Below are 26,819 nucleotides of genomic sequence, written 5' to 3'. Positions count from 1 at the left end.
CTGCCTTTGTGACCAGCTCTCTCAGTAAAAACCCTGGGTACTGAGTCTTTAAGAAGCTTCCCTGGGGACTTCCCTGGTGGTGCAGTGAATAAGACTCCACGCTCCCAAGGCAGGGGGCCCAGGTTCGATCCCTGATCAGGGAGCTAGATCCCACATGCATGCCGCAACTAAGAGTTGCATGCCAAAACTAAGGAGCCAGCGTGCCACAACCAAGGAGCCTGCCTGCCACAACTAAGGAGGCTGCAAGCTGCAACTAAAACTGGGTGTAACCAAATAAATAAATATTAACAACAACAAAAAAAGAAGCTTCCCTGGTAGACAGCATTTCACATGTGTCGTCCCAATTAGTTGTTGGAGGAATTAAGTGGATATGTTCCACTGGGAGAAGATGCTTGGAAACTTGTACCTGGTTTCACCTGGACTTTACCACATGCACCTTTGTTGCATTTTGCTTTGTACCCTTCACTGTAATAAATGATAGTCATGAATACAACTATATGCTGAGTCCTATGAGTCTTCCTAACAATCACTGAACCTGGGGGTGGTCTTAAGACCACTGACATAGTTGGTGTCAGACGTGGGATTCATTAAACATGGTGAAAGCACTGTTTGAGAAAAGGAAGGATTAAGTGGTAGTATGATGAACCTCTGCTACTTGCATGGCTATGAAATCAACCGTGGTATGAATCAGCAGCTGAGTTGCTATCTGCTGTGAGAAAGGTAAAAGTTACCTATGAAATTTGAAAATGACAGATCTAACCCCAAGAGAGTTGGCTCATTATATCTTCTAGCTGCTTTGGCCATGCTGACCCAAGTGAGGAGAGAAAAAGCCCAGTACGGATGAAGACTTTGGTTTTTGTTCTTGCCTCCAAATAAGAGGAGAAAAGGCCCAAAAGTTCTCAAACATAAGCTTTCGGGTCGACCAAAAATGTTAAATGTTTCTGCTGGTCTCTCCTCCAAGCAGGAGGAATTAATAGTTACATTAGGTCGCAGGGCTGGAGAAAGTTTTAGATAACCAAGGGAGAAGAAACTATTCCAGGTGTTTCTTCAGCCTAACTACTGCTGCTTCAGCAACCTCTCCATGCCTCCCACATTCCGGTCAGTATCTCCCAGCAACTGTAATGTTAATATTGCAAATGCTAAATCTATTGCTAGGAGTTTGAATAAATCTGTAATAAGAAAAAAGAGGCAGGGAAAGTTTTAAAGATGGCTTTGTATTCTTTGGCTATTGTACCTGGATGTATGATAAATAAAGATATAAAATATTATATGCTTGTACTTTCATAAATGCTAGAGGGATCACATCAATCAGGAAAAGTTGCAAAATAGAAAGTTAGTGACAGACTTCCCTGGTGGCGCAGTGGTTAAGAATCCACCTGCCAATGCAGGGGACACGGGTTTCAGCCCTGATTCGGGAAGATTCCACATGCTGCAGAGCAACTAAGCCCATGCGCCACAACTACTGAGCCTGCGCTCTAGAGCCTGAGAGCCACAACTACTGAAGCCTGCACGCCTAGAGCCCAAGCTCCGCAACAAGAGAAGCCACTACAAGGAGAAGCCCGCACACCACAATGAAGAGTAGCCCCCGCTCGCCTCAATGAAGACCCAACGCAGCCAAAAATAAAATGTAAATAAATAAATTTTTTTTAAAAAGTTACTGAGACACAATTTCCTTGCTTTTTACTGCTGGTGAAAGGATTAGAATTTGAACTGTTTGAGTATTGGAAACAGAATAAATAAATCTCCATAATGGATACTATTATTTCTACTTATTACCATCTCATAGAAAAGGGAGACAACATGAAAACATAAGAAATTTCCAAATAGATATACACTTCTGGAGTTTTAAAAAGCAGTTTTTAGTTGCTACTGAGCTCTTGTGAAATCAGATGTCTGACCCTGAAAGGCTGATGATTTTCCAGCATGATGTGCATATTACTGAGTGGATTAATCTAAACTCTAAGACTGACAAAATAAAAGTGGATTAGAAAAGTCTTGTCACTTGGACTTAGAACACGACTGGTCTGCAGCATCTTGGCTTTGCCACTGCTCGAGAAAAGTCACTGGCTTTTTTGGAATCCTGAATTCACAAATCCTAATTGCTTGGATCTAACTCTAAGCTGAAACCTGATATTGTCTGACATTGGGCTATTTAAACCCCAACACAAGCTGTGCTGAACTAAAGCAGGCATATGCTCAGCGAACAGGACATTGACTTGTGGACTGTTGAAGATTTAAGACACCCTCTGTGAAGCCATAAACTGAAAACGTCATGGATTCTGGCTGGAAGATCTAAATCACTTGCAGATGCCCACAGAAAAGGACTCATTCTCTGACGGGGCCAGCTGAAATCAAGCTGCTGATAGCCTCTGTATCAGATATACAGACCTAAAGTGCATTCCTAACTTGTGGTTACTGCTAAAAGCTGCAAGTTGGGAGAAAGCATACTCGCTCCTTACAGACTGGATTCATGATCCCCTCTCGGTGATATTTCACTGCTACGGACTTGTGTCCAGCTTTCCGGATTAGTTGCAGTTTTCAACAATGAATTAATAACCTGATTTTTTTTCCCTCACCTTCGCATCACCCTTCCTTGCACACACACCTTAGTAAGGCAACTTCATTATTAAACACAGCTATCTCCAGAAAGGAATTGATCTGTTCCAGGCTGCTCACTAGGTAAATGGTCAGGACAAAAGGGGTGGGGGTGTGATGTAAACTTATTATGAAAATTTTTGAAAATTTGGGATTTCATCCAGACCAATTCCTAAATATATGTCTTTCTAGTTAAGTTGTATAAAAACGTTTTTCTGTAAAAATGTTTTTGTTCCTCCTCCAGGTCTGGGTGATTGGGAAAAAAATGAAAAGCTTTCATTACTGAATGGGACACACTGATTTTATAAGGGAGAAAAAATAAAACTCAGCACCTGGTGAGGCACCAGGGAGAAGGACATGAATGATTTTTGTATTTCATAAGTATTCTTGAAAGCTTTCCCAGCTCCTGGTGTTGGCTTTCCATGCTGTTGTTAGTGCTTTGAATTCAAACTGAATGCTGAACTTCAATCACACCTAGCAGTACTCTGAGACGGCTGCAAGCAGCCCCAATTCCTACACCTTCCACAAAGAACACCTCTAAATGTCATCCACACTATGAAGCAAATGAAATGGTGTCGTGGATAAACAAACTGTTTGGAACTAATTGGCTTCAGGTAGTCCGTCTGAAAACAAGGCCTGAACTGAATTAAATGAACTAGACTGAGAACTCTAAAGTGAAAGGCCCCATGGGAGGACACAGTGAGGGCCCTGTTAACCCATACTATCTAATTTATGCCTTGCTTGGAGTACCCTAAAAAAGTGCAAACTCTTTTGTTTCCAGGGGTACCATGTGGGTCCTCTGAAATTATACTTCTTTTTGTATGTACCCCATCATGACACTGCTTCAACCCTGGAAAATTTTCAGGTCGAATTCAACTGTATGGCCATAGTTGTGCTGTGCCTGAATTGATGCCTCAGGCCATGTAAAAGGTCCATACAGAAACTGAAGGAGAAAGCCACCTGCTTTTCTAAGATAAACCTCATGGTTGGCGGGATTTATTTTAACTAACTAAATTTAGGCCCTCTAAAAGGCATAACTGAGATCAATACTACAAGTTGGTCTTACCTTGCTGCACATGGGGGTGGGGATGGGGGCAGGGGTGGTGTCCTACTGGTAATAGTTTTGCTGTAAAGACATTCTGGCCAAAGGCTAAGAGTTAACATAACAGATCTGAGACTGTATTCCTTAGAAAAGCCTGTTTGGCTGGGATCTGAGAACTTGAATGTTTGACAGTTTCCTACACTGATAGAAAATTTTCCTGAAATGATGAGAATGGCTCACTGTGCCTAACCTGTTTGTACAAACAACATGGTTTACACTGAACACCGCTCTTTCTGAGAGTCTAGAATTTTGGTACATGCCAGGCAGAGGCTGCCTATGTGAGCAGCCCCCAATAAAAACCCTGGGTACTGAGTCTCCAAAGAGCTTCTTGGTGACAGCATATCACATATGTTGTCAATCTTGTTGCTGGGGAAATTAAATGCATCCTGTGTGACTCGACTGGGAGAATACTCTTGGAAGTTTGTGCCTGTTCCCCAGACTTGACCCCATATACCTTTCTCTTTGCTAATTTTGCTTTGTATCCTTTAGCTGTAATAAATCATAGCTGTGAGTATGACTTTATGTTCAGTCCTACGAGTCCTCCGAGCAAACCACTGAACCTAGGGGTGGTCTTGGGGACCCCCAACACAATCAGTAATAATTTCAAACAGGTAAACAGTCCAATCTGGAGCCAATATTCCATTTGAATATAGCCACCAAATTTTCCTTTATGTTATCAAAAAGGTAGAATGAATGGATTACTTACGAAAACAGATCAAACCACTGCTGTTTTGTAACAGATTCCTGGCGTAAAAGCTTCAAAACAATTGGACGCATGAAGTCCCATTTGTCTTCAAACTGAAGAGAACCTTTATTCTTAAAAAAAAAAAAAAAAAGTAATTTAAGTGCAGTTAAATAAGCGTCTGTTATTTTTATCTCCTAAGAGACAACTAAAGAAATTCAAAAGAACCAATTTTCCATCAAGGAATCCCTATAACTTAATCTGGTATCAAAGAATCACAGGAAGACAACCATAAAAGAAAAAAGACAGTTATGTGAAAGTGTGTAGCAAAGAATTTGGTCTTGTCCAAAGAGCGGTCTGCCCTTTGCCCTTGGCTTCTAGTAGGTAATATCCTTGGGCCCTAAGAATGTTATATCTGATAAGAGAGTCTTTGTTAGCCTGGGGCCTTGGGTCATACTGGATAACCTAACAATGTGATTCAGGGAGGGGACTGGCAAACTCATATAGTCTTAGGGAGCAGGCCAATCCAGAAATAGCAACAGTATGACTTAGGGTAAGGGGTTTGGGTCAATCAACCTGGAGATTGAGATTATCCACATGAGCAATGCCTACATGATGAAGCCTTAATAAAAATTCTGGACACCAAAGGTTGTGTGAGCTTCCCTGGCTGGCAGTACTTATGTGCCCTGTCATTTAATGAGGAAAGGAGAGAAATGGTGACCTGACAACACCAGAGAGGACAAGGGAAGCTCTGTGTTTGACCCTCCTGGACACTGTTTCTTCCTTTAGCTGATCTTAATCTGTATCCTTTCCCTTAATAAACCATAACCATGAGCAAAGCAGTTTTTCAGTTAAGATCTATGAATATTTCTAACAAATTATTGAACCTCAGGGTTTTGGGAACCTCCCAAATTTGCAGCTGATGTCAGAAGTGAGGGTGATCTTGTGTGTAGAGACTGTGCCCTAAACTCTTCACAAAAAGTATATCAAAAATCCATATAAACTCTGAAAGTTGAGGAAGAAAAAAAACCAGAAAGATACTCATCTCATTTTATAATGCTAACAAAACCCTGATACCAAACTGGTGAGGAGAGAACAAGAAATGGTAACTGTAGACCAATCTAATTAGAACATATAGATGCAAAAGTTTTAAAAAATATTAGTAAATTAAACAAGTAATACCTCATAATCATGCATGTTTATTTCAGTGATGTGAAAGTGATTCGATATTAAGGGGAAAAAATCAATTCATTACTAAAAAGAGAAGGGGGCACCCCACATGTGTTACTCATGAGTACTGTTCCTTTTCAAGTTAGGTATGGCCATGTGACTTGCTTTGATCAATAAATTTCAACAAAAATCGTTAATTTTCTAATACAGCAGCACCAAACACCCCTATGAATCACATTATTGTTTTCACCATACAATTGTTGAGAATGTTGTTCACTCGTATGAGATAAGATCCATGTACTGATGTAATGTTCGAACTCCCTGAAATTATATTCCAGAAGCAGTTTCTAAACATATGGTCTAACAAGAACCTACGTCAGGATCACCTAGGATGGTGCTTACACATACCTTTATAAAACCTACCACACGCTGGCTGGATCAGAATCTCTTGAGATGAATCCAGAATTTATATGTTTAGCAAATTCACAATAAAACTACATAAAAATGTTACAGGGTCTATGACCCCAAAAAGGTTAAGAACCACTGACTAACATTAAGCTCTTGTGAAAGCAAATGATACTTCTTACATCTACAAACACAGCTGATCCTAAAAGTTACTGTACTTTCTTGCCCCAGGTACCTACTTTTATCACAAAGTATTCTTATTATAGGGACCCATGGGAGATACTCAAAATTTAGTACTGGGATTAACTGTGCTTCTCCCTTGAAAAACTAGTTTGTTTTTACCTTATGAACTTAAGTGAATCATGTAGGTAACTTTGCTTTCCTTAGCGCTGGCTAAAGAGAATTCAGTCAGATTTGAGATCCCATGGTATATACTTCGTGTACTAATCATGGCTGGCTATACTTTTCCTGTTAATATCTTCCTATAACCATCATTTCTTCATTTACTCTTCCCTCTGAGAAAAGGGTGTGCAAATAAACAAATATGGAAGAACCACAGAAAGGACATGCAAATCTTTTCTTGACTATGACAGGGAGAAACATAATACCCTCTTAATAAGAGAATATTTTATAATGTCAAATAGGTCTACTTCCATAAGTGATTCTGGCAACTTACAAAATTAAACTTAGTGTAAATCCTGCAATTAAAAATAAAAAACGGGGCTTCCCTGGTGGCACAGTGGTTAAGAATCTGCCTGCCAATGCAAGGGACATAGGTTCAAGCCCTGGTCCGGGAAGATCCCACATGCCGCAGAGCAACTAAGTCCGTGCGCCACAACTACTGAGCCTGCGTTCTAAAGCCTGTGAGCCACGACTACTGAAGCAAGCCCACACGCCTAGACCCCATCCTCCGCAGCAAGAGAGGTCACCACAGTGAGAAGCCCGCGTGCCACAACGAAGAGTAGCCCCCACTTGCTGCAACTAGAGAAAGCCCTCGCGCAGCAACAAAGACCCAGCACTGCCAAAAATAAATAAATAAATTTATTTTTAAAAAAATAAAAAATAGGGGCTTCCCTGGTGGCGCAGTGGTTGAGAGTCCGCCTGCTGATGCAGGGGACACGGGTTCATGCCCTGGTCTGGGAAGATCCCAAATGCCACGGAGCGGCTAGGCCCGTGAGCCATGGCCGCTGAGCCTACGCGTCCAGAGCCTGTGCTCCGCAATGGGAGAGGCCACAACGGTGAGAGACCTAAATAAATAAATAAATAATCAAAAAGGTACAGAAGACTAAACAGGTATGAGATAAATACTGGTTAGGCTCTGAAATCTATCAGCTATGGTAAAATGACAGGAAACACTGTCTCTTATTTGATGAAACATACAAGATTAACTACAGAAACATTTTCCTCTAATACTCAGTTAAAGGAGAAACTAAATAATTGAATTTTTCCTATTAAGCTTTTATAATAGATTCCAGAAACGATGTTCAAGCAGTTCTTTGACCTATTCTCTGTTAAAATGAAAAGCATATAATTAAATCAAAACTAAGCAGCAGGACACCAAACCTACTATCTACAAAAGATATTAATAGGCGAAGACACCTTCAAATTACAAACCCTGATTTATGAATTTTTCCAATGGCTAACTAACGGCTGCCTCATCTTTACTGATGTGCTACAAGTCTCTTCTGCTTAAGTCTTTCATTACCACTCAGAATAGCTAATAAGTCTAAGATTATCTCACCCACTGGCTCTCTTTCACCAATAGGATTTCAACATTTGCCATATCCTTGTCCCTCTATCCTTCACTTTTTACAGCACAACTAATTCCCTCAGAGGCACTCTTCTTCTCAAACACACAGATGGGCCATGGGGAAGCTGATGGGAGATTGACCATGGGGGATAACTGGGAGAAGACTATTCCAGGCAGAGGAAGCAGCCATTGCAAAGACCCTACGGTAGAAGCATGCCTGATGTATTCAAAGTAGAGCAAAATAAGGACAGAGGAGAGAGTGGATGAGGTCAGGGAAGCAACGTAGGGCCGGATCTTGTAGGGCCTTGCCATTGTAAAAAGTTTGGCTTCTACCATAAGTGAGATAGGGAACCATTAAAAAATTCTGAGCAAGAAGTGACACGATCTGACTTATATTTTTAAATCTTCCTGATTGCTATGCTGAGAATACATTAAAGGGGCAAGTGTTAAACCTGAGTGTAGGAGGCAAGGTTAGAAATAATAGTGACATGGACCAGGGTGGTAGTGAGTAGTAATTAGATTTTATATGTTTTAAAGGTAGTGCTAACAAGATTTCCTGACAGCAGGCATCTGGGATGAGAGAAAGGAATAAAGCCTGACTCTAAGGTTTTTGTCTAGTAAAGTTAATTTGTATATTGGAACAGCAAAACAGAGGCCACCCCATTGGCTCAGCCCACATCAAAAATCTAAACTTAAATCAGCCTGCACATATGGGAAACACCTCACTGTCAAGGAAACATAACACCAATCACAATCCTCTAACTCAGTTTTAGCTAGCTAACCTTACCTAAAAAATAGGACCTGCTTACCTTATAAGGAAATCCCTGACCTCCTAGCCAATCATGCCTTATTTCTGTATTGCCTCTTCTAACATTCTATATATAAAACTCGCTCGGACTTCCCTGGCGGCGCAGTGGTTAAGAATCCGCCTGCCAATGCAGGGGACACGTGTTTGAGCCCTGGTCCGGGAAGATCCCACATGCCACGGAGCAATTAAGCCCATGTGCCACAACTACTGAGCCCGCGTGCCTCGAGCCCGTGCTCCGCAATAAAAGAAGCCACCGCAATGAGAAGCCCACGCACCGCAATGAAGAGTAGCTCCCTGGGCTTCCCTGGTGGCGCAGTGGTTGGGAGTCCGCCTGCCGATGCAGGGGACACGGGTTCGTGCCCCGATCTGGGAGGATCCCGCGTGCCGCAGAGCGGCTGGGCCCGTGAGCCATGGCCGCTGGGCCTGCGCGTCCGGAGCCTGTGCTCCGCAACGGAAGAGGCCACAACAGTGAGAGGCCCCCGTACTGCAAAAAAAAAAAAAAAGGAGCACAGAAACAGCATGATAACTGATAGGGTAAGAGGGAATCAAAAAAAAAATTTTTTTTATTGGAGTATAATTGCTTTACAATGTTGTGTTATTTTCTGCTGTACAGTGAAGTGAATCAGCTATATGTATACATATATCCCCTCCCTCTTGGACCTCCCTCCCCCCATCCCACCCATCTAGATGGAATACAGTATGCTTGTATACTGATAAGTATGTTCCAAGATATAATACTGATGATGTAGGAGAAAAGAAGGAAATTGTTGGAGAATTTTAAATGCCCTGGACAGGCAAAAGGGAATGGAATCTAATGCACAGATGGAGGAAGTGACTATATGCTAAGAGAAGGCAAAGTACATGGTACGTGCAGATGTGGGTAGGAGGGTAGATGTGGCACCACACCACTGTGAGAAGTTCCTTTTTGATTGCTTCAGCTTCTTAGTGATATGGAAATAAGGAAAATGCCGTGGAAGATGGGGGAGGAGGTGCCAAAATTTTGAGAGAAAAGATGTGAAACAGACATCTAGGAAAGTGGAAGAATAAATGACTATGGAAGTACAGTGTGATTGGGCTCAATTATAGTTTGTGGTCATGAATTTAAAGTGAAAATAGCATGTGTGTATCTTTTTCTCCTGCAACATTCAACTGCATAGATGGCACTAAAAGGTGAAGAGGTGGATCCAGGGTTGTGGTTTTCCCCAGTGAAACAAGAGAGGAGCAAAGGAGTCAAAAGTGTATTCCAGGAAGAGATTACAATGATTGAACAGAGAATTTATGCTGGGTAAGGGCAAGAGAAAGGACAACAGGATGATGAAAGACAGAGCCCTCTGCTTCCAACCAGGATAGAATAACAGGTGCCAGATTTCTCCTCCTGCTTGAACAACTGGAAAACCAAAGGGGAGTACAGGACAGTGTTTCCTGAGAAAAGATAAACAAATGAGATGAGCCCTACAAATGCCCAAGCATACTGCCTAGTTTCCAGGACTGAGCATAAGCAGAAGGACCCCAAACAGCCTGGTGGTTTCACTAAGTTTAGGAGACAAGAGTTCAGAGTTTGGGGAGGCCAAGGTGATGAAAATGCGTGGCACAGAGTATCAGAAAAAAGGGAACTGCACACACAGGGAGCTCTGGAGATATGTAGAGGACTCCACTCAAGCCTCTGACTATTAAATATTGACCTATACATGTGAGTGAGAAAACTATCAGAGACTGGGGAAATAATCATTTGAAAGGAGTAGACAAAACAATCACCAGAGTCCACACAGGGCTAGTAATAGTTCACGTTCTGCCAGCCAGAGTGGAAACACTCCTTAATATGCTAGGCATCTGGCAGTCTTCAGAAAGGTATTGCATCTATAATGACACCAAAGTAGCCGTACCTTCGGTTCTGTTTGGACCCACTCTAACTTTAAAAGCAAGCTTCAGAAGGATCAAACTGATTCCAAGTAACTTAACTGTGTCACAGCCAAAATATTTAAAGGAAATTTTAAAAATCCAGCCCCTAAAACATAAAACACACGTCTGGCATCCAATCAAAACTTATCAAGCAGGCAAAGAAGCAGGAAAATATAAACTCACCATCAAGAGAAAAACCAAACAAAGGAAACTGACCCAGAAATGACGTGGATGATAGTTTTAGTAGACAATGATGTTAAACTAGCTATTACGAATACACTCCACACATTTAAGAAAATAGCAGAAAGCATGAACATCACAGAAACAAAAGTTGTTTAAAAACAAGTATTAGGGAGGGATAAATTAGGAGTTCGGGATTAACACATACACACTACTATAAATAAAACAGATAACCAACAAAGACCTACTTTATAGTACAGGTAACTATACTCCATATTTTGTAATAACCTATAAGGGAAAAGAATCTGGAAAAGAATATATATAACTGAATCATTGTGCTGTACACCTGAAACTAAAGCAACATTACAAATCAACTATATGTCAATAAATAAATAAATTAAATTAAAAATAAAAAGAATATCAGTGAGCTGTGAGACAACCTCAAATGACCTCATCTACATATAACCGGAATCTTGGGATTCAGAGAATATTTGAAGAAATAAAGGCTAAAATGTTTCCTAATTTGATGAAAACTATAAACCCAGAGATTTCAGACATTAAACAATGAGGCAGAATCAATGAGTTGGAGACCATAGTGGAGCTGGATGATCAGAATAAAAGCACTAGAATGAGTTAGAAAAACAGGAGAGGGTAATCAGAGTAGGATGCTTGAAACTGGAATGATAAAAAATTTCTGATTACATTTTTGCTTAATTATTCCACTGCAAGACTTTCTACTATTTCTTTCATTACAAATATATGGCATTTGGCTAATTCGGGGTTATAGAAACCAATAAATTTTGTACATGTGATAAATGTGGTACAAAAGAGCATTTCCTTTTATCTTTAAATAGTTTCCTTTACATTTCCAAGGGTAGTTCAAACATTTGAGATCTGTGATAAAATGAGTTCAGCTATTTATACCCTCTATTATTTAACTTCAGTATAGATCACTCCATCACTTTTATCGTTTTACCTTATAACATCTGATTGCCAATTATGTGTCAGGTTCTATTCTAAATATATACCTACAAATATTAATTTATTTAATCTTTACAACTACCCTATGTGTTAGGTGACATTATTATCATTTAAGAGGTGAAAAAACTGTACACTGTAATTAGGTTAGGTTACTTCCCTAAGGTTACAAGCAGTAAGTGGCAGGGCAAGGGGTCAAATCCAAGCAGTTTAGTTCTGTTACAGCCACATTCTTAAATACTCCCTGGACCTTTCCTGGAAGAGGAATGGTAGGACTTCTAACCTATGGGCCAGATCCAGCCCTTGGCTTCACCTCATCAGGCTTATAAACTGAAGGAAAAAAAAAATCTATGATTATAAAAATTTAGTGGCAATTATCTAGAAGCCATAAGGTGGAAGCATCACTACATAAAAGACATATTTCTCTTTAAACATAGTGGGGGAGTGGGAGGACACATTTTTCCACTGAAATGAAAAATTTCACATTCCACTTCCCTTTAAAACTTTTAGGTTTCTTTTGACCCATAAATGAGTCAAAAAAAAAAGCTTTTAGAATTCTTTTATAGAGGTAAAAAAAATTTTTTAACAAATTCTGACAATGCTTGTACTTTTAAAAACCCAAACAACTAATTTTAAGGACAAAATATAACTACTAATGAAAGAGTTTGAACTTATTTGGGGAGTGGGATTCTTAATCATTCATTACTACACTTATTCATTCAACAAACATCTGACTACCTGCTGTACATGAAGAATTATGCTAGTCACTGGGACACATAAATGAAAGGTCCTCAAGTAATTCACTTTCCAGTACAGTATTTCTTAAATTGTGGATAATGGACACGTGCTTGCTCTGCCTGTTGGATAATACAACATGGCTCTCAGATTTCTGACTTGAATGAATGGCTGGTGGAATCACTGACCATAGAAAAAAAATGCCAGGGGAATAATGCATTTGAGTTGGATGGTTTATAAGAGGTGATGCATTTTGGATGTACTGTCCAATAAAAGCAAATGTTGAAGTTGTAACTCTTGGGGTTCATTTCTTTTTCCCTGCGTTCTCCCTTCTTCTTTCCTTATTTTAAATAAGATAAACGCTTACCTACTACTGAATTGCTTTTTACTTACTGTAAAACCCCGAGGGCTGAGGGGAAAAAAAAAAGTGTAGGAACTTCCCTGGTGGTCCAGTGGTTAAGACTCTAAGCTCCCCATGCAGGGGGCCTGGGCTTGATCCCTGGTCAGGGAACTAGATCCCACATGCATGCTGCAACTAAGAGTCCACATGCCACAACTAAAAAGATCCTGCATGCCACGACGAAGATCCCACGAGACACAATTAAGACCCAGCGAAGCCAAAATAAATAAATAAATATTAAAAAAAAAATCAGTGTAAAGTTTCTCACAAACAATTAGGAGAGGATAAAAACGGTAAAGAAAAATGAAAAGAAAAACAGGTGAACAAAGGTTCAGCTCCCTTTCCCTGCTCTAATCAGTACAAAGAAATCAGGATCTCTTAATATAACATGTTGGTTGCCCAGACCCAAATAAACTACATTCAGCTTTACCTGAAAAATATTCCCTAGTAGAAGTATCAGTTCTAAAACAATTTTGACAGTAAAGTCCCACAATCTCTTATTTATAGCCCTGGTGGTTGTTTCAAAGATAAACAAACGTGCACTAGGAAGAAGGTAAATTACAGAAAAAAAATAATTTTTTGTAATATATTGGAGTGGAGGGAGGTGTTATAGGCCAGTAATGAAAGATGCTATATAGATCTTTCTAGAATATATCATTGATTTAAAAATCTGCACACCTCCCACTGAAATTCAAAACTGCTTTTTCAAGCAATGAATTCATCTACAACAATTCCATGTTACCTGATCCCAAGAAAGAATAGAAGTATAACTGCTTATGTATAAATATAAAATTTGGTACTATGTTAAAAAATAGGAGTGCTTAAATAAACACATGAGAAACAGAAAACCCTACTGGCTTGCAAAATGTTTTAAAAGTAATAGAGGGCTTCCCTGGTAGCGCAGTGGTTGAGGGTCCGCCTGCTGATGCAGGGGACATGGGTTCATGCCCTGGTCCAGGAGGATCCCACATGCCGTGGAGCGGCTGGGCCCGTGAGCCATGGTCGCTGAGCCTGCGCGTCCGGAGCCTGTGCTCCGCAACGGGAGAGGCCACAACAGTGAGAGGCCCGTGTACCACAAAAAACAAAAAACAAAAACCACATTTGCAATCCCCATTAAACAAAAGAACCACAAAACTACAGTATATATTCGAATACTGGCAATTCTCAATATGTTCCAGCCACACCACCCTTTTAAAGGTGTTACTCAAATATGCCAAGCTCACCACTGCACCTCAGATCTTTGCCTAGAAAGCAAATCATCTGGATCTCAGTGTTACTGTCACCTCAGAGAAGCCTTCCCAAGTCAACTTAAGAAGAATGTCATTCCCTTTTCCTTTCTGCAGATCCAGAGCCAAGGTCTTGAGCAGGTAGGACAGTTACTTTGATTGGCTATGAGAATGAAATTTTAATTCAGACTAAACAGTACTTTTTTAAATTTTTGGCTGCACCGCTCGGCTTGCAGGATCTTAGTTCCCCAGCCAGGGATCGAACCCGAGCCCCCCCGCAGTGGAAGTATGGAGTCCTAACCTCTGGACCTCCAGGAAATTCCCTAAACAGTACTTAAAAAAAAAAAACGGAAAACTATGGGATCTGGCTGAAATGTCATCAAATAGCAGGGAAGGAAAATTCAACAGAACATAATTGAAAGCTGTATTTAGGGGAAAAAATTATTTTCTGCTGTAAATAAGTAAGTAAAATAGTGGCACCATCTTCTGAGCACTCTTGATTATACTGTTTTCATCACAGACCTCATTACTATAAAAACTTCCCAATGTGTTAACTTATTTCTCTGGTGTTAGTACTTATGCATTAGCATATAAGCTCCAAACACTAGGGACCTTGTCTGTCTTATTCATGGCTGTATCACTGACACTTAGAATAGGATTCAGCACAGAGTGGATACTAATTTATCTGTGGAATGAACAAGCCCAGTTATACAGATCAAATATCCTTGATGTTACTTACCTCTATGTACTCCATGTATAATGACCAACGTTTTAACCTGAGCTGTAACTTGTTTACTTGTTTACAGAGCCTATAAGGCACCAATTTACTCTATCACTATACCAAGGCAAGAGTCATGACTTTCTGTGATACAACTTAGGTTCACTAGGACCCTAACAAAATACCTAATAAGAAACACCTGTCTGTCTCTCTTTTCCACCCTTCTTCTCTGTCCACCAGATGGATGCCTAGTGTCCTCTTGAAAACCTCCTGCAGTCTGAAATTCCTCTTCTAATCCATTGATAAATGACTGATCTCTAAAGTGTACCTTAAACTGCCACTTCCTGTTAGTAGCTTTAATTTACATATATCACCTCCAGATTATGGTAACTGCTCACTCATTTATATTTTCACAGAACATGAAAGATTTTCACATTTATATTTATCACAGTTTTATAGTAAGTGATGATTTAGTCCTCTATTCCCACTCCCACCTCTAGTGATGGCCAATCTACACACCCTCGAATTGGTTTTCTCCCTCGGCTGTGAGTGTCAAATGTAACCAGGTCTCTAGGACAGGCCAGTGGAGTGAAGGAAGGTGGCCCTAAGGATCACATTCCTCTTAGATGTCCATTCAAAAGGGCAATTTCCATCAACCCAATGAAAAGTTGGGTTCTAAATAAGGCTCTCATTTATGTTTAAATAGACATTAAAAAGAATTATCCAGTTGTGTATCTTAACCACATTCACTGACACTATTCAAATCTTGGTATCACATCCATATTCTTTGCCAAGCATGTTCTACCAAATTTTCCCCTAATCATCACCTACAAAAAGTCTACCCATTCTTCAAAATCCAGCTCTAATGCTTTCTACATAAAACTTTCCTTGATCATCCCACCAGCAGTGATCTCCTATGTCTATGAGGGACCAATACAACTCATAGCACTCCTAAAGTTCTTGCCTTTAAACAAATCATTAGTACTTTATCTCCTTTAGTATCTGTAGTGGTATAATTCCCAAAGAGCATGGACATTGTTCTGCATTATCTTTGCATCCCGGTGCCTTGCACATGTGTCTATAAAATTATTTAAATAAAAAATAAATTCTACACACACTTTGAACTACTCCTTTGTATTTCCATTTTCTTTCCTCTCAAAGGGTAAAAAAGTTTCCACTGAAAAAAGTAGTGTCCTCCATATTTCAGTTTTAAGTTTGGATTGCCTTGTGGGTTGGTTTTATACCTCTACTCCCCTCTCTCCCCCTCTCTAGATCTACTTAGAAGGGAATAAAGGCAGAAAATTCCTCCCTTTAACCAATCAACACTCATTTACTGAGCATCTACAATGCATGCACTAGACTTCTCTTTTCAATCAACTATCACTCATTTATGGAGCACCTACCACGAGTAATCACTGTGCTAAATGGTTAAAGCATCAACAGATTATAAAGTCCCTAAACTAATACTGCTTACAATCTAGAAAGGGAGTTAGATATATATGTAAACATATCCTGTAACTAATACAGAAGGCAAAATGTTAAGTGCTACACTACTGAGCCTACGCGTCTGGAGCTTGTGCTCTGCAACGAGAGAGGCCGCAACAGTGAGAGGCCCGCGCATCGCGATGAAGAGTGGCCCCCGCTTGCCACAGCTAGAGAAAGCCCTCGTACAGAAACGAAGACCCAACACAGCCATAAATAAATTAATTAATTAAATTTTAAAAAATGTTAAGTGCTAGAATAGATTGATGTAGTGCTATGCCTGTGCAGAGTAAGCAACAATTAAATTCCAAATGAGAACACTAAAAAGAAAGGAGGGGGACTTCCCTGGTGGTTCAGCAGTTAAGACTCTGCGCTCCCAATGCAAGGTGCCCAGGTTCAATCTCTGCTCAGGGAACTAGATCCCGCATGCTGACACTAAAGATCTTGCACACGGCAACGGAGATTCTGTATGCCACAACTAAGACCCGGCACAGCCAAATAAATAAATACATATTTTAAAAATTAAAAAAAAAAGACGAAGAAAGGAGGTATCTAGGCTGGGTCTTGGTGACTAAATAGGATTTTGACAGGGTAATACTGAGGGGGGGGATTCCTGACAGGAGAAACAGCAAAGAGGGACTTCCCTGGTGGTCCAGTGATAAAGAATCTGCCTTCCAATGCAGGGGACACAGGTTCGATACCTGGTCGGGGAACTAAGATCCCACATGCCACAGGGCGACTAAGCCCACACACCACAACTACTGAGCTCACACAAGAGAGCTTGCGTGCCACAACTACAGAGCCTACGTGCCCTGGAGCCCATGCACCACAATTAGAGAGAGAAAACTGACACACCGCAACTAGAGGAAAGCCCATGTGCCCATAAATAAATATTAAAAAAAAAAAAACAACGAAACAACAAACAAAAAGTCTTGAAGACTCTGGTATGCAGTAAATCAAGAAGTAACTAGCCAGGTAGAGGGAGGCGTAAGGGTGTGTGTGTGCGTGTGTGTGCGCGCGTGTGTGTGTGTGTGTGAGAGAGAGAGAGAGAGAAAGAGAGAGAAAGAGAGGAGTGGGGGAGAGGGAGGAGAGAGGTATTAGGGAGAAGACACAGCTAGAAAGATCTCAAAGAACTTGAACTATCAAAGGTATATGAGCAGGACTTCCCTGGTGGTGCAGTGGATAAGAATCCACTCCGAATGCAGGGGGCCCAGGTTCGATCCCTGGTCAGGGAACTAGATCCCACATGCATGCCACAACTAAGGAGCCCACGTGCTGCAACTAAAAAGCTGGCAAGCTGCAATTAAGGAGCCCTGGAGCCTCAACTAAGGAGCAAGCCTGCCTGCTGCAATTTAGACCCGGCGCAACCAAATAGATAAGTAGTTTTTTAAAAAATGAGCTGGAAAGTGATATGGTCAGCATTGTGTTTTGGTCTAGTCCTCAGATCAGAGTTAAGAGATAAAAATAGTGAAATCATGGGAGTTAAGACTGACCCAGAAAAAAAAAGTACAAAGACAGAAAAAGGATGAAGATTAAATCCTGAGAAATAATTATACTGGGGAGGAGAGGTGAAAAACACATGAGATTTGAGAGATAGGAAACCAAGTAGAGAATGGCATAAAACCAAAAGGGAAGCATTAAGTAGCAAGCAAGCAACAATATCAGAATAGAGGATGAATGTATCCAGGGAGAATCTCCTTTGGCAATCAGGAGGTTGCTAGTGATCCTGAGACTGACAGTTTTAATATAATTGGGTGGGGGTACGGGGAGAGCCAAGTCATAATAAATTAAGGAAAAAGGTGAAGAATTATAAAAGAAGCAATTGGGGGCTGCTTTTCTAAGAACTATGACAGTGAATGGAAAGAGAGAAAAGGGCAGAGGTTTGAAGCCAAAGCAGAGTACAGGTTAAGTTTATATGAGGGGGATAGGTGAACTTTCTTATCCTCATAGAAGTGAGAATAAAGGAGACTGAAACAAAATAACAGGAGACATGCTGCTAAGTCCTGGGGGGAAAAAGAAGGCTGAACAAGAACAAGTGGAAGCAGGCAATGTAACAGGTGCCTTGGAAAAGAGGAGAATATAGGGGAAACTAGAAAAGGTTGTGGTATTATTGACCAAGAAAGTTAAGGGCATTCAAACAGCTGGATAAAGTAATGTGCTAAGAATTAAACAGGGTTAGGTTTAACAAAATAAGATTTCAACAACAGCTATTTGGAATAGGATACTCACTTGGAAATGAAGAAAATGTGCACTGAAGGCCTAGGTGGTAAAGGCAAAAGTAAAGGAACAAGGAGAATTATATGTTAAAACAGCAAACTTAAAGTAGTAATATTGAAAGGTTTGGGGAGATATAAACCCCCAAGCAACTGATAACTGTATATGTAAAATTGTACAACACAAATATTTGTATATCCAAAAGATTTCCAAAACCCAGCAATAGCCCACTTACGTTAGTAAATATAATTATTATTACAATCAAATTCCAATATGAAATAAGTAGGTGGTTTTTATCGCATTGTGTTCTGACTTTCAAGTTTCACAGCAAAGTTCTGAACCTTGTTATCTTTCATAAACTTATTAGCTATCCCTTCGAACTCTTCATCCACAAATTCAATAAACTTAACTCCAACCAGGTTACTGGTACACAGGAAGAGGACATATTTTTTCAGCAGGACACTAAAGGCCTCCCTTCAGGGTTGATGATTTATTACTCATCATTCTTCAGGTACAGCTGTTTACCTGATAATCAAATTCAAACTGTATTCTCATCTAGCCCACATCCCTCCATTTTGACCATAAGACATGATAATTCTGTCAAATATGCTCTGATGAAATCTAACCGCGCAATGTCTAAGGCATTTGTCTAATGAACTAACCTATTAATCCTGTCAAAAAAGGAAATGAGGCTAAGTTGGCCACTCCCCAGCCAGCTCTATCTCTATTCAAGGTACTACCAAACTTGAATTTATTTATTTATTTAAATTGAAGTACAGTTGATTTACAATGTGTTCATTTCTACTGTACAGCAGTGATTCACTTTTTTATATATATATATATATATATACACACACACACACAGACACAGACACATACACACACACACATTCTTTTTCATATTCTTTTCCATTATGGTTTATCATAGGATATTGAATAGTTTCCTGTGCTATATAGTAGCACCTTGCTGTTTATCCATTCTCTATATACTAGTTTGCATCTGCTAACCCCAAACTCCCACTCCATTCCTCTCACACACCCTCCTCCAGACTTGAATTTAAATGATCCTATGAATTCTGTTAGGATCTTACTGCATTTCTCCAAGAAGACAAACTTCCCCACTTTTTAATTAACTACTTCTAAATGTATAAACACAAGGCAATTCCCCTCCAGCCTCCCACCCCCGCAATGAGGAGAGAAAAAAGAAATACAAAAGGTTTTCTGGCCACCTTGAATACATAAACTTTTGGTGATACAGATAAAAGAATCAAATGTCTACTTATAATATCCATTTTATTATGTTAGTCGTACATATTTAAAATCACATACTATATAAAATATTTAGAAATTCTTTTTCCTCCTTTTTAACACTTCATTAAATAATTTTGCTGAAAATTTTCCAGTGTATCTTTGGCATCTCTTCATGTTCACTAAAGAGACTGAGTCTTTTACCAGTTTGTCAAAGCGTTATCACTTTCCTTTCATTTATAAAAGTTATTTGAGTTACAGAACTGCTTGAATTACGATCTTTTTAACCTAAGTCCTAAGTGCCGATTTCTAGACATTCAGGCAGTTTTTTCATTCTATAGGTAGGTGTGTGCTATAGATGTCGATTCACAATCTCTACTAGGTAACCACTTACTAGTATTGACTGAAGTAGCTTCAGACTTATATCTCCTCCAAACAATCCTTTGTAAGGCTTTGTATGGAGTAGAATAAAGTGACTCACTCTTTTCTGAGAGAGAAATCTGGGAGGAAAAAAGACCTTGCTTTATATCCAGGTAATCAACAAGTCAAAAACTCACAAAGAATAAGGAATTCAATTACTTCTTAAACACATTTCAATTAATAACATACACTACTGCTTATGTAAATACACAGATGCATTAACAGGAGTCTTTCTGAATTAACAAGTTAAAGTTTTCTTTCTGAATTAACACATTAGAGCTTTGCTATACTGTTATAAAAGAAGAGTAGAGAGTGGGTTACTCAATTCCCATGAATTTGTTTTCTTAGAGAAGCAGCAGAAATAGTAACTCTAGCAATTTATGTTTATTGGGTGCTAATTAAGTTCCAGTCACTGTTTTAAGATTTTACATATATTAACTCAATCTTCACAATGCTCCTATGAAATAGGTGCTATTGATAATGCCACTGTATTGATGAAGAAGCTCAGGCACGGAGAGGTTTAGAAACTTGCCCAAAGTCATACAGCTTCTAAGTGGCAGAAATTCAGTCAAGTTCTAGGTCCTTCCCCTTTTAAAAGATATATTGCCTCTTAAATTAGTAAAATTAGGTCTACATTTTAGGAGACAGTCCCATGTATTAAACAGTTAACAGTGTAGCTAACAGTGTAGTAGTCTAAAGAAGATATGAGTGAGGTTACAGTAAATTTTAATATATTTTCTGTTCTATTATTTTCTATTATCAATCCACACTGTCTGAAGGCCTAATGATGGGTTTGAGGGAGGAGTAGTTCATCCTTTGTGTTTGTGTTCCCTGAGCTAATCACTACCCCCATTTCAGTCAATACTTTTAAGGCAAAAGGTTCCTATTACAAAGACAGCATAGCAGAAACTAGTGCCATGTCTTCCTTCTTCTCCTCCAAACTTTTTAACTGATGGTAGAGAATCTGCCTCTCTGGGCCTACATCTCCCTTGCTATCCCAAATACATAAAACTAAATTTAACCGTTTTCTTTGATAAGGCAACTATCCTAACCCATAAAACGATGGTAGTGCTTCCACAGTAATCATCTGGTTGTGTGCTGTAATGGGGTTGAGGAACAGTTTCCTAAGGAAAAAAGGGTAAAATATGAACTTAAGAAAGGGAGGATAGGAGGGAAGGAGTAGCATGCAGATAAGGGAGGGAGTGAGGTGACAGGCACTGCTGTCTGACTTGTAGTTTCATGCAGGCAGAATGAGAACAGAAATTGAGGAGGTGGGGGTCCAGTCATTAAAACCTGTTATGGAACATTTTCTTGGATTTTCCTTCTTTGCGCCTTAGGCTCTCGCTTCAGAAGAAACTGAGACGCCAAGAATACTAACTGCCCTATCTTTCAGGACCCGGCACCACCCTTCTTCTGCGGCCCCAGGCCAGAGCTGGTCCCTTGAAAGCACTGCTCCCCTCCAGCCCTCGGCAGGGCCTTTCACACACCGGTCAACCGGCAAGAGGGACAACCAGAGCCTCTCCACCCCAAGGCCGGAGACCCGCGTTCCGGTCCTCGGCGGCAGCCTCCCTGGCTTCCCTTCCGGTAGGCAACCCCTGAACACTCCCACATTTTGCCGCTGAACCTGGGCCGAGCCATTCCCTAAGAGCTGAACCCAGCGCCCCCAGGGTAAAAACCAAGTAGGACTGAGGGTCTTACCTTTAACAGATTAGACGTCGCCATGTTCCTTCAACTTAGACTCTCGCGAGACGGCGCGAGATTTCGTGGCGCTCCTTGCCAGGCCACAACTGCAGGCCGGAGTTTCCACCTGGGCTGACGGGGCCACCGGCCCGCAATGGAGATGTGGGGGGAGCCGGGGCGGCGTGCCAACAGCGGTGACCTAGTCCCAGGCACCTGGAGCTTCCTCACTTTTCCCCCCTACATGGTCACCGGAGCCTCCCCAGACGAAAGAGCTCATGCAAACGCTCAGGAAGATAGCAACGGCGAATGGTGAGAAGGTAACGGGAGCCGACCTGAATTGGAAGAGGAAGCATCGACTTCGCGAGCCCCCCCACTCCTTCGGATTACCCTTTGTGGTTGCACCCGCAGAGGCCACCGGCAACGAACTTAGCCCGGCTTGGGCCCTGCAGCTCTGGTTCGGTGGCCGAGTCACGTGATGCGGCGGGCGGGGCCGCGCTAGGGAGCGAGCGTGGGAGCCTGAAAGCCTCGTGGGCCGGGAGGCTGCGGAGAGTGCGAAAGCACGCCCTCTGCTGGCGGGACTAGACGTATTCCCTCATCCCCCGCCTCGGGGGATTCCCGAATGAAATGCTTGTACTAGCTGTCTTCAAGAAGAAAGGGCACATAGAAGGCACCCACTAAATATTTGTTTGCATGAATGAATGAATGCATGCACGAAAGTGTTAACTATTAATATTTCTACTCAAGAGTGCCTGGCAGTGAAATAATCTATAAGAGGTTATTCAGGTAATGAATATAAATCTTGGATTACCTGAAGGCACATTATCCTAGAATATCCTAAGCCATAAACCCCTAAGCTTTATCCCTTCAGACCTCAAACCACTAGGAGAAGAAAGAGAATATACTCTATATATAGAACCTATATAGATATAGAATATATCTAGTATTATACACGTTTCCAAACTGTTCATTGACACATAATATATTAGAAATAAGTAAGAGAAGTACAGAGATAAATAAGAGCTATAGGGTAAAATAAAGCAGGCAAAAGTAATGACGTTTGCAGTGTTTTTTTTTTTTTTTTTTTTTGGCTGCATTGGGTCTTCGTTGCTGCGCGCGGTCTTTCTCTAGTTGCGGCGAGCAGGGACTACTTTTCATTGTGGTGCGCGGGTTTCTCATTGCAGTGGCTCCTCTTGTTGCAGAGCACGCGCTCTAGGCACGTGGGCTTCAGTAGTTGTGGCCCGAGGGCTCTAGAGCACAGGCTCAGTAGTTGTGGCACATGGGCTTAGTTGCTCCAAGGCATGTGGGATCTTCCCGGACCAGGGATCAAACCATGTCCGTTGCAATGGCAGGCGGATTCTTAACCACCGCACCACTAGGGAAGTCCCTAGTTTGCAGTTTTAAATAGAGGGATCCAAGTAGGTCTCACTGAGAAGATGGCATTTGAGCAAAAAGACTTGAAAGAGATAAGGGAGAAGACCAGGACATATGCTGGAGAAGAGCATTCCAAATAGGGGGAAACACAGGTGGCAAGTTGCCCAGAGTGTCAGAGGAACAGTAAGAAGGTTGGTATGTTCAGAGCAGAGAGTAAGAAGAGCATAAGGGCTTATAGGGCCTCGTGGACCACAGTAAAGACAGGCTTTTATTCTGAGTGAGATGGGCAATCATTGCAGGCTTCTCATTGCAGGCTTGTGAAGAGGGAGTGGTATGATCAAACTCCCATTCCAACATGATCATTCTGACTACTGTGTAGTGAATAGAAGGAGAAGGGTAATTTAGAAAACTTTTGTACTATCTCATTAAATCAGCACAATCATGCCACCTAGTTACCCCACATTTTACAGTGATTATATTAGAGAGTAATCTAGGCATGATTAAACAATGACTACGTGGTAGAACAAGGATTCAGAGCCACTAGGCCTGTAATGTCCTGCCAGATTGTCAACATAGGGATGACTCTTAGAGGTCATCTTTGTTCTACAGATGGGAAAATGGAGGCTTCTCTCTGGTCAAGGTCACAGCTGGGTCAGAGAAAAGGCCTAGTCCGGAATAAACTTTATATAATTATGGTTCCCTTTTCCAGTGAAACTGGGTTGTCTTCAACCCTAGTCCAACTCTACTGCTTAATTTAAAGTGTAAGTTGATTGAATTATAACCAACTTTATGTACCATAAAAAAAAAGTTAGGTGACAAACTGTGCTATAACAATTGAATTAATTCATAAATTAATGACCCTGCTTAAAGAATCCAATTAAGTATTTAATACTTGTTTGAGTACCTATTATGTACTAGGCACTGGAAATATAGGATTAAATGAGACAGACAAGACCTCTGCCCTCTTGGAGTTTATAGTCTAATAAGGGAGCTAGATATTAAGCATAGTTATACAAACCAAATGTTGCTTAATTGGAGTTGTGGTAAATACTGCAAGGGTAAAACACAATGTGCAGTTCAGAGCATATGGTTTGGAGGGGGCTACTATCCTATGACAGTACTATTCCTATGATCACGCTCTGAACTTATGACTACTTTTGAAAACAGTTTCAAATATCCCACTGTCTAACAAGACATTTCTTTCTCCCAATTCGCTTGTTCTTGAAACACCACGGCTACAAAAGTCTAATCTCAAATGAGTTCTTCTTTCCATTTACCCCACCACTTCCTTGTTACCTATCATCCCCTCCTGTCTTCACTTTCTTCCTCATCCAGTTTAGACTCTATAAACCATCATTATTAAAATGTTTAAATATTTTAAATGCTTAAATATTTAATTTATTTAAAGATAGAGAACAGAAGCACATAATATAAAATTCAGGTGCTAAAAGGAATACAGTTAAAAGTAAGCCTCCTTCCTCTTCCTGGGGTAATTTAATGTTCTGTGTTGTGGTAGGTATTTGGGTTACTCAAGTGTATGCGTTTGTCAGAACTCAGCCAGTGTACCCTTAAGATTTTTGCATCTCATTCAAAAGAAAAAAGAGTAAACAAAATTTGAGTTTAGTTAATGATATTCATGCTGAAGAATTTAGGGATAACTTATGTTTACTATTTGCTTTGAAATGTATCCAAAAAAGATGGATTTTTTAAAATATTTAATTATTTTATTTATTTGGCTGAGCCGGGTCTTAGTTGCAGCACGCAGGATCTTTAGTTGTGGCATGCAGGCTAGAGCTTTAGTTGTGGCACGCAGGATCTTTAGATGCGGCATGCAGGCTAGTTCCCTGACCAGGGATTGAACCTGAGCCCCCTGCATTGGGAGTGCGGAGTCTTAACGGCTGGACCACCTGGGAGGTCCTAATAAGATGGATTGATGGTTGCATAGAAAGGGGACAAAGCAAGTGTAGCAAAAATGTTAATGACAGAATCTGGGGGTGGGTTTACTAGTGTTCTCTATGTAAAATCTTTCAGCTTGTCTATATGTTTGAAATTTTTCATAATGAAGTGTTGTAGGAAATTTATTTTAATAGGCCCCCTTCCTCCACAGTCCCTCAGGCATCCATTCTCCCTTACTCAGAGACAACCACAATTATAATAAATTTCTTGTGAATTAAAACATTAAAAAAAAAACAGGGCTTCCCTGGTGGCGCAGTGGTTGAGAGTCCGCCTGCCGATGCAGGGGACACGGGTTCGTGCCCCAGTCTGGGAAGATCCCACATGCCGCGGAGCGGCTGGGCCCGTGAGCCATGGCTGCTGAGCCTGCGCGTCCGGAGCCTGTGCTCCGCAACGGGAGAGACCATAGCAGTGAGAGGCCCGCGTACCGGTAAAACAAACAAAAAAACATACTCTTTAACATCTTTTTTTCCCCACTCAGCTGTAATGATATAAATCTCTGAAAAATATGTTTGTGCTTATTTTTTCACACTTCATTATAGAAATCCAAACAAGGCTAGCAGACCCTAAAGCACCTGTTGCTTCCAGGATGTTTGGGATTGTTACTTCCAAAATAGGCTCTTGAAGTCCATTTTTGACACAATAGCTATAAAGTCAAAGCTTTTCATTTGTAAGAAGCAAAAAACAAAGCTTTGTGCATATAAAGGTAGTATGTAAAGTTTAATCAATAAACAAAGAACTGGTGAAAAACTAGATGGGGCATCAAGGGTTTTCAAGATTTTGGAGTGGGAGAGGGAGGAAGATGGCTAGTGGGGCTTCCTAGACCTTTGGGTACTACATGGAGAAAAAGAAGAGTTCACCTCGAAAGACTGTACCATTGCCTGGCACCAGGAAGACCCACAAATCCAGCCCTAAACCCAACCCTAAGCCTAACTGTAACTGGAATTGAACTGTATCCCTATATCAATTTCTATCCTTATTCCTAATCCAGAAGATCCAACTTTGCTGTGACAGAGGATGCCACACCTTGCCAGTGATGACGGGTGTATTACTTGCCTTTCTTGGGAGAGGGTATCTTAGAGGCAGCTGCCTTCTCCATATTGCATAAAAGCAATCACCTTAAGTCTGCTCAGCCCATGGGACTATATTTGGATGACTTCCTCTTCCATGGCCCCAAACACTCCTAAGCTCCACTTCCATCTCCAGAAAGTGGGACCCTGGACAAGATGGGTGACTGGGGGATGGGGAGATAAGGAAGTGAAATCCCCACTAGCAACTTATGAAACTGAAGAAAACCATCCTAAGGTTTCCACCCATAGGACAAGGTCAGGATATACACGTTATGTAATCACTTTCTTGAAAATATCTACAACAACCTAGCCCCTTTTCCTCTGTTGTACATTAAGTAATAAAATCACAACCTTTAATAAACCCTCTCAGTCTTCTTCATGCCTACACCCAAGTAGCTGAACACTGCTGGACAAAAGCCCAAAACCAGGTTGAGTGGTTTCTCTTTAAACTCAAACTCAGACCTCAAATGGGAACTTAACACTACCCAACAATCCTGTCCTATTTTTCTCTGTTGGGCTTGCTCTTCCATTGCATTCCCTTGTACACTTGTTTCATTTCATAACCTCTTACTCCCCTTCCTCCTCCATAGTGGATTACCTCCATCCATACTTCATTGCAAAAATAAATGGCATCTTTCCTTTCTTCTCCCATGAAATCTTCAGACTTCTGTCCTTCCATCTTTTAATCCCTTTCTCTTACTGTATTATTGGCCAGGCCCCTCCTCTAGCCCAG

At 40.8% G+C, this 26,819-nt stretch overlaps 1 protein-coding gene across 3 annotated transcripts in view; it reads right to left on the bottom strand.

Moving 5' to 3' along the window:
• Positions 1–22,356, bottom strand: part of CUL5 (cullin 5) — a 97,170-nt gene extending 74,814 nt beyond the window's left edge. For all 3 annotated transcript variants that reach the window (XR_013829359.1, XM_079928931.1, XM_079928932.1), the window contains exons 1-2: positions 21,711–22,356; positions 4,404–4,513 (exon numbers count right to left, since the gene is read on the bottom strand). Coding sequence is in view for 2 of the 3 variants with exons in the window: in XM_079928931.1 (XP_079785057.1) it covers positions 4,404–4,513; positions 21,711–21,734 (134 nt within the window). In the remaining variant the exon portion in view is untranslated. The remainder of the gene's footprint in view (positions 1–4,403; positions 4,514–21,710) is intronic.
• Between the last annotated feature and the right edge of the window lie 4,463 nt (positions 22,357–26,819).

The sequence above is a fragment of the Stenella coeruleoalba genome, assembly GCF_951394435.1.
Source record: "Stenella coeruleoalba genome assembly, chromosome: 8".
NCBI lineage: Eukaryota > Metazoa > Chordata > Mammalia > Artiodactyla > Delphinidae > Stenella > Stenella coeruleoalba.
The sequence above is the reverse complement of the archived record's forward strand: the minus strand, read 5'-3'. Positions and strand labels throughout refer to the sequence as shown.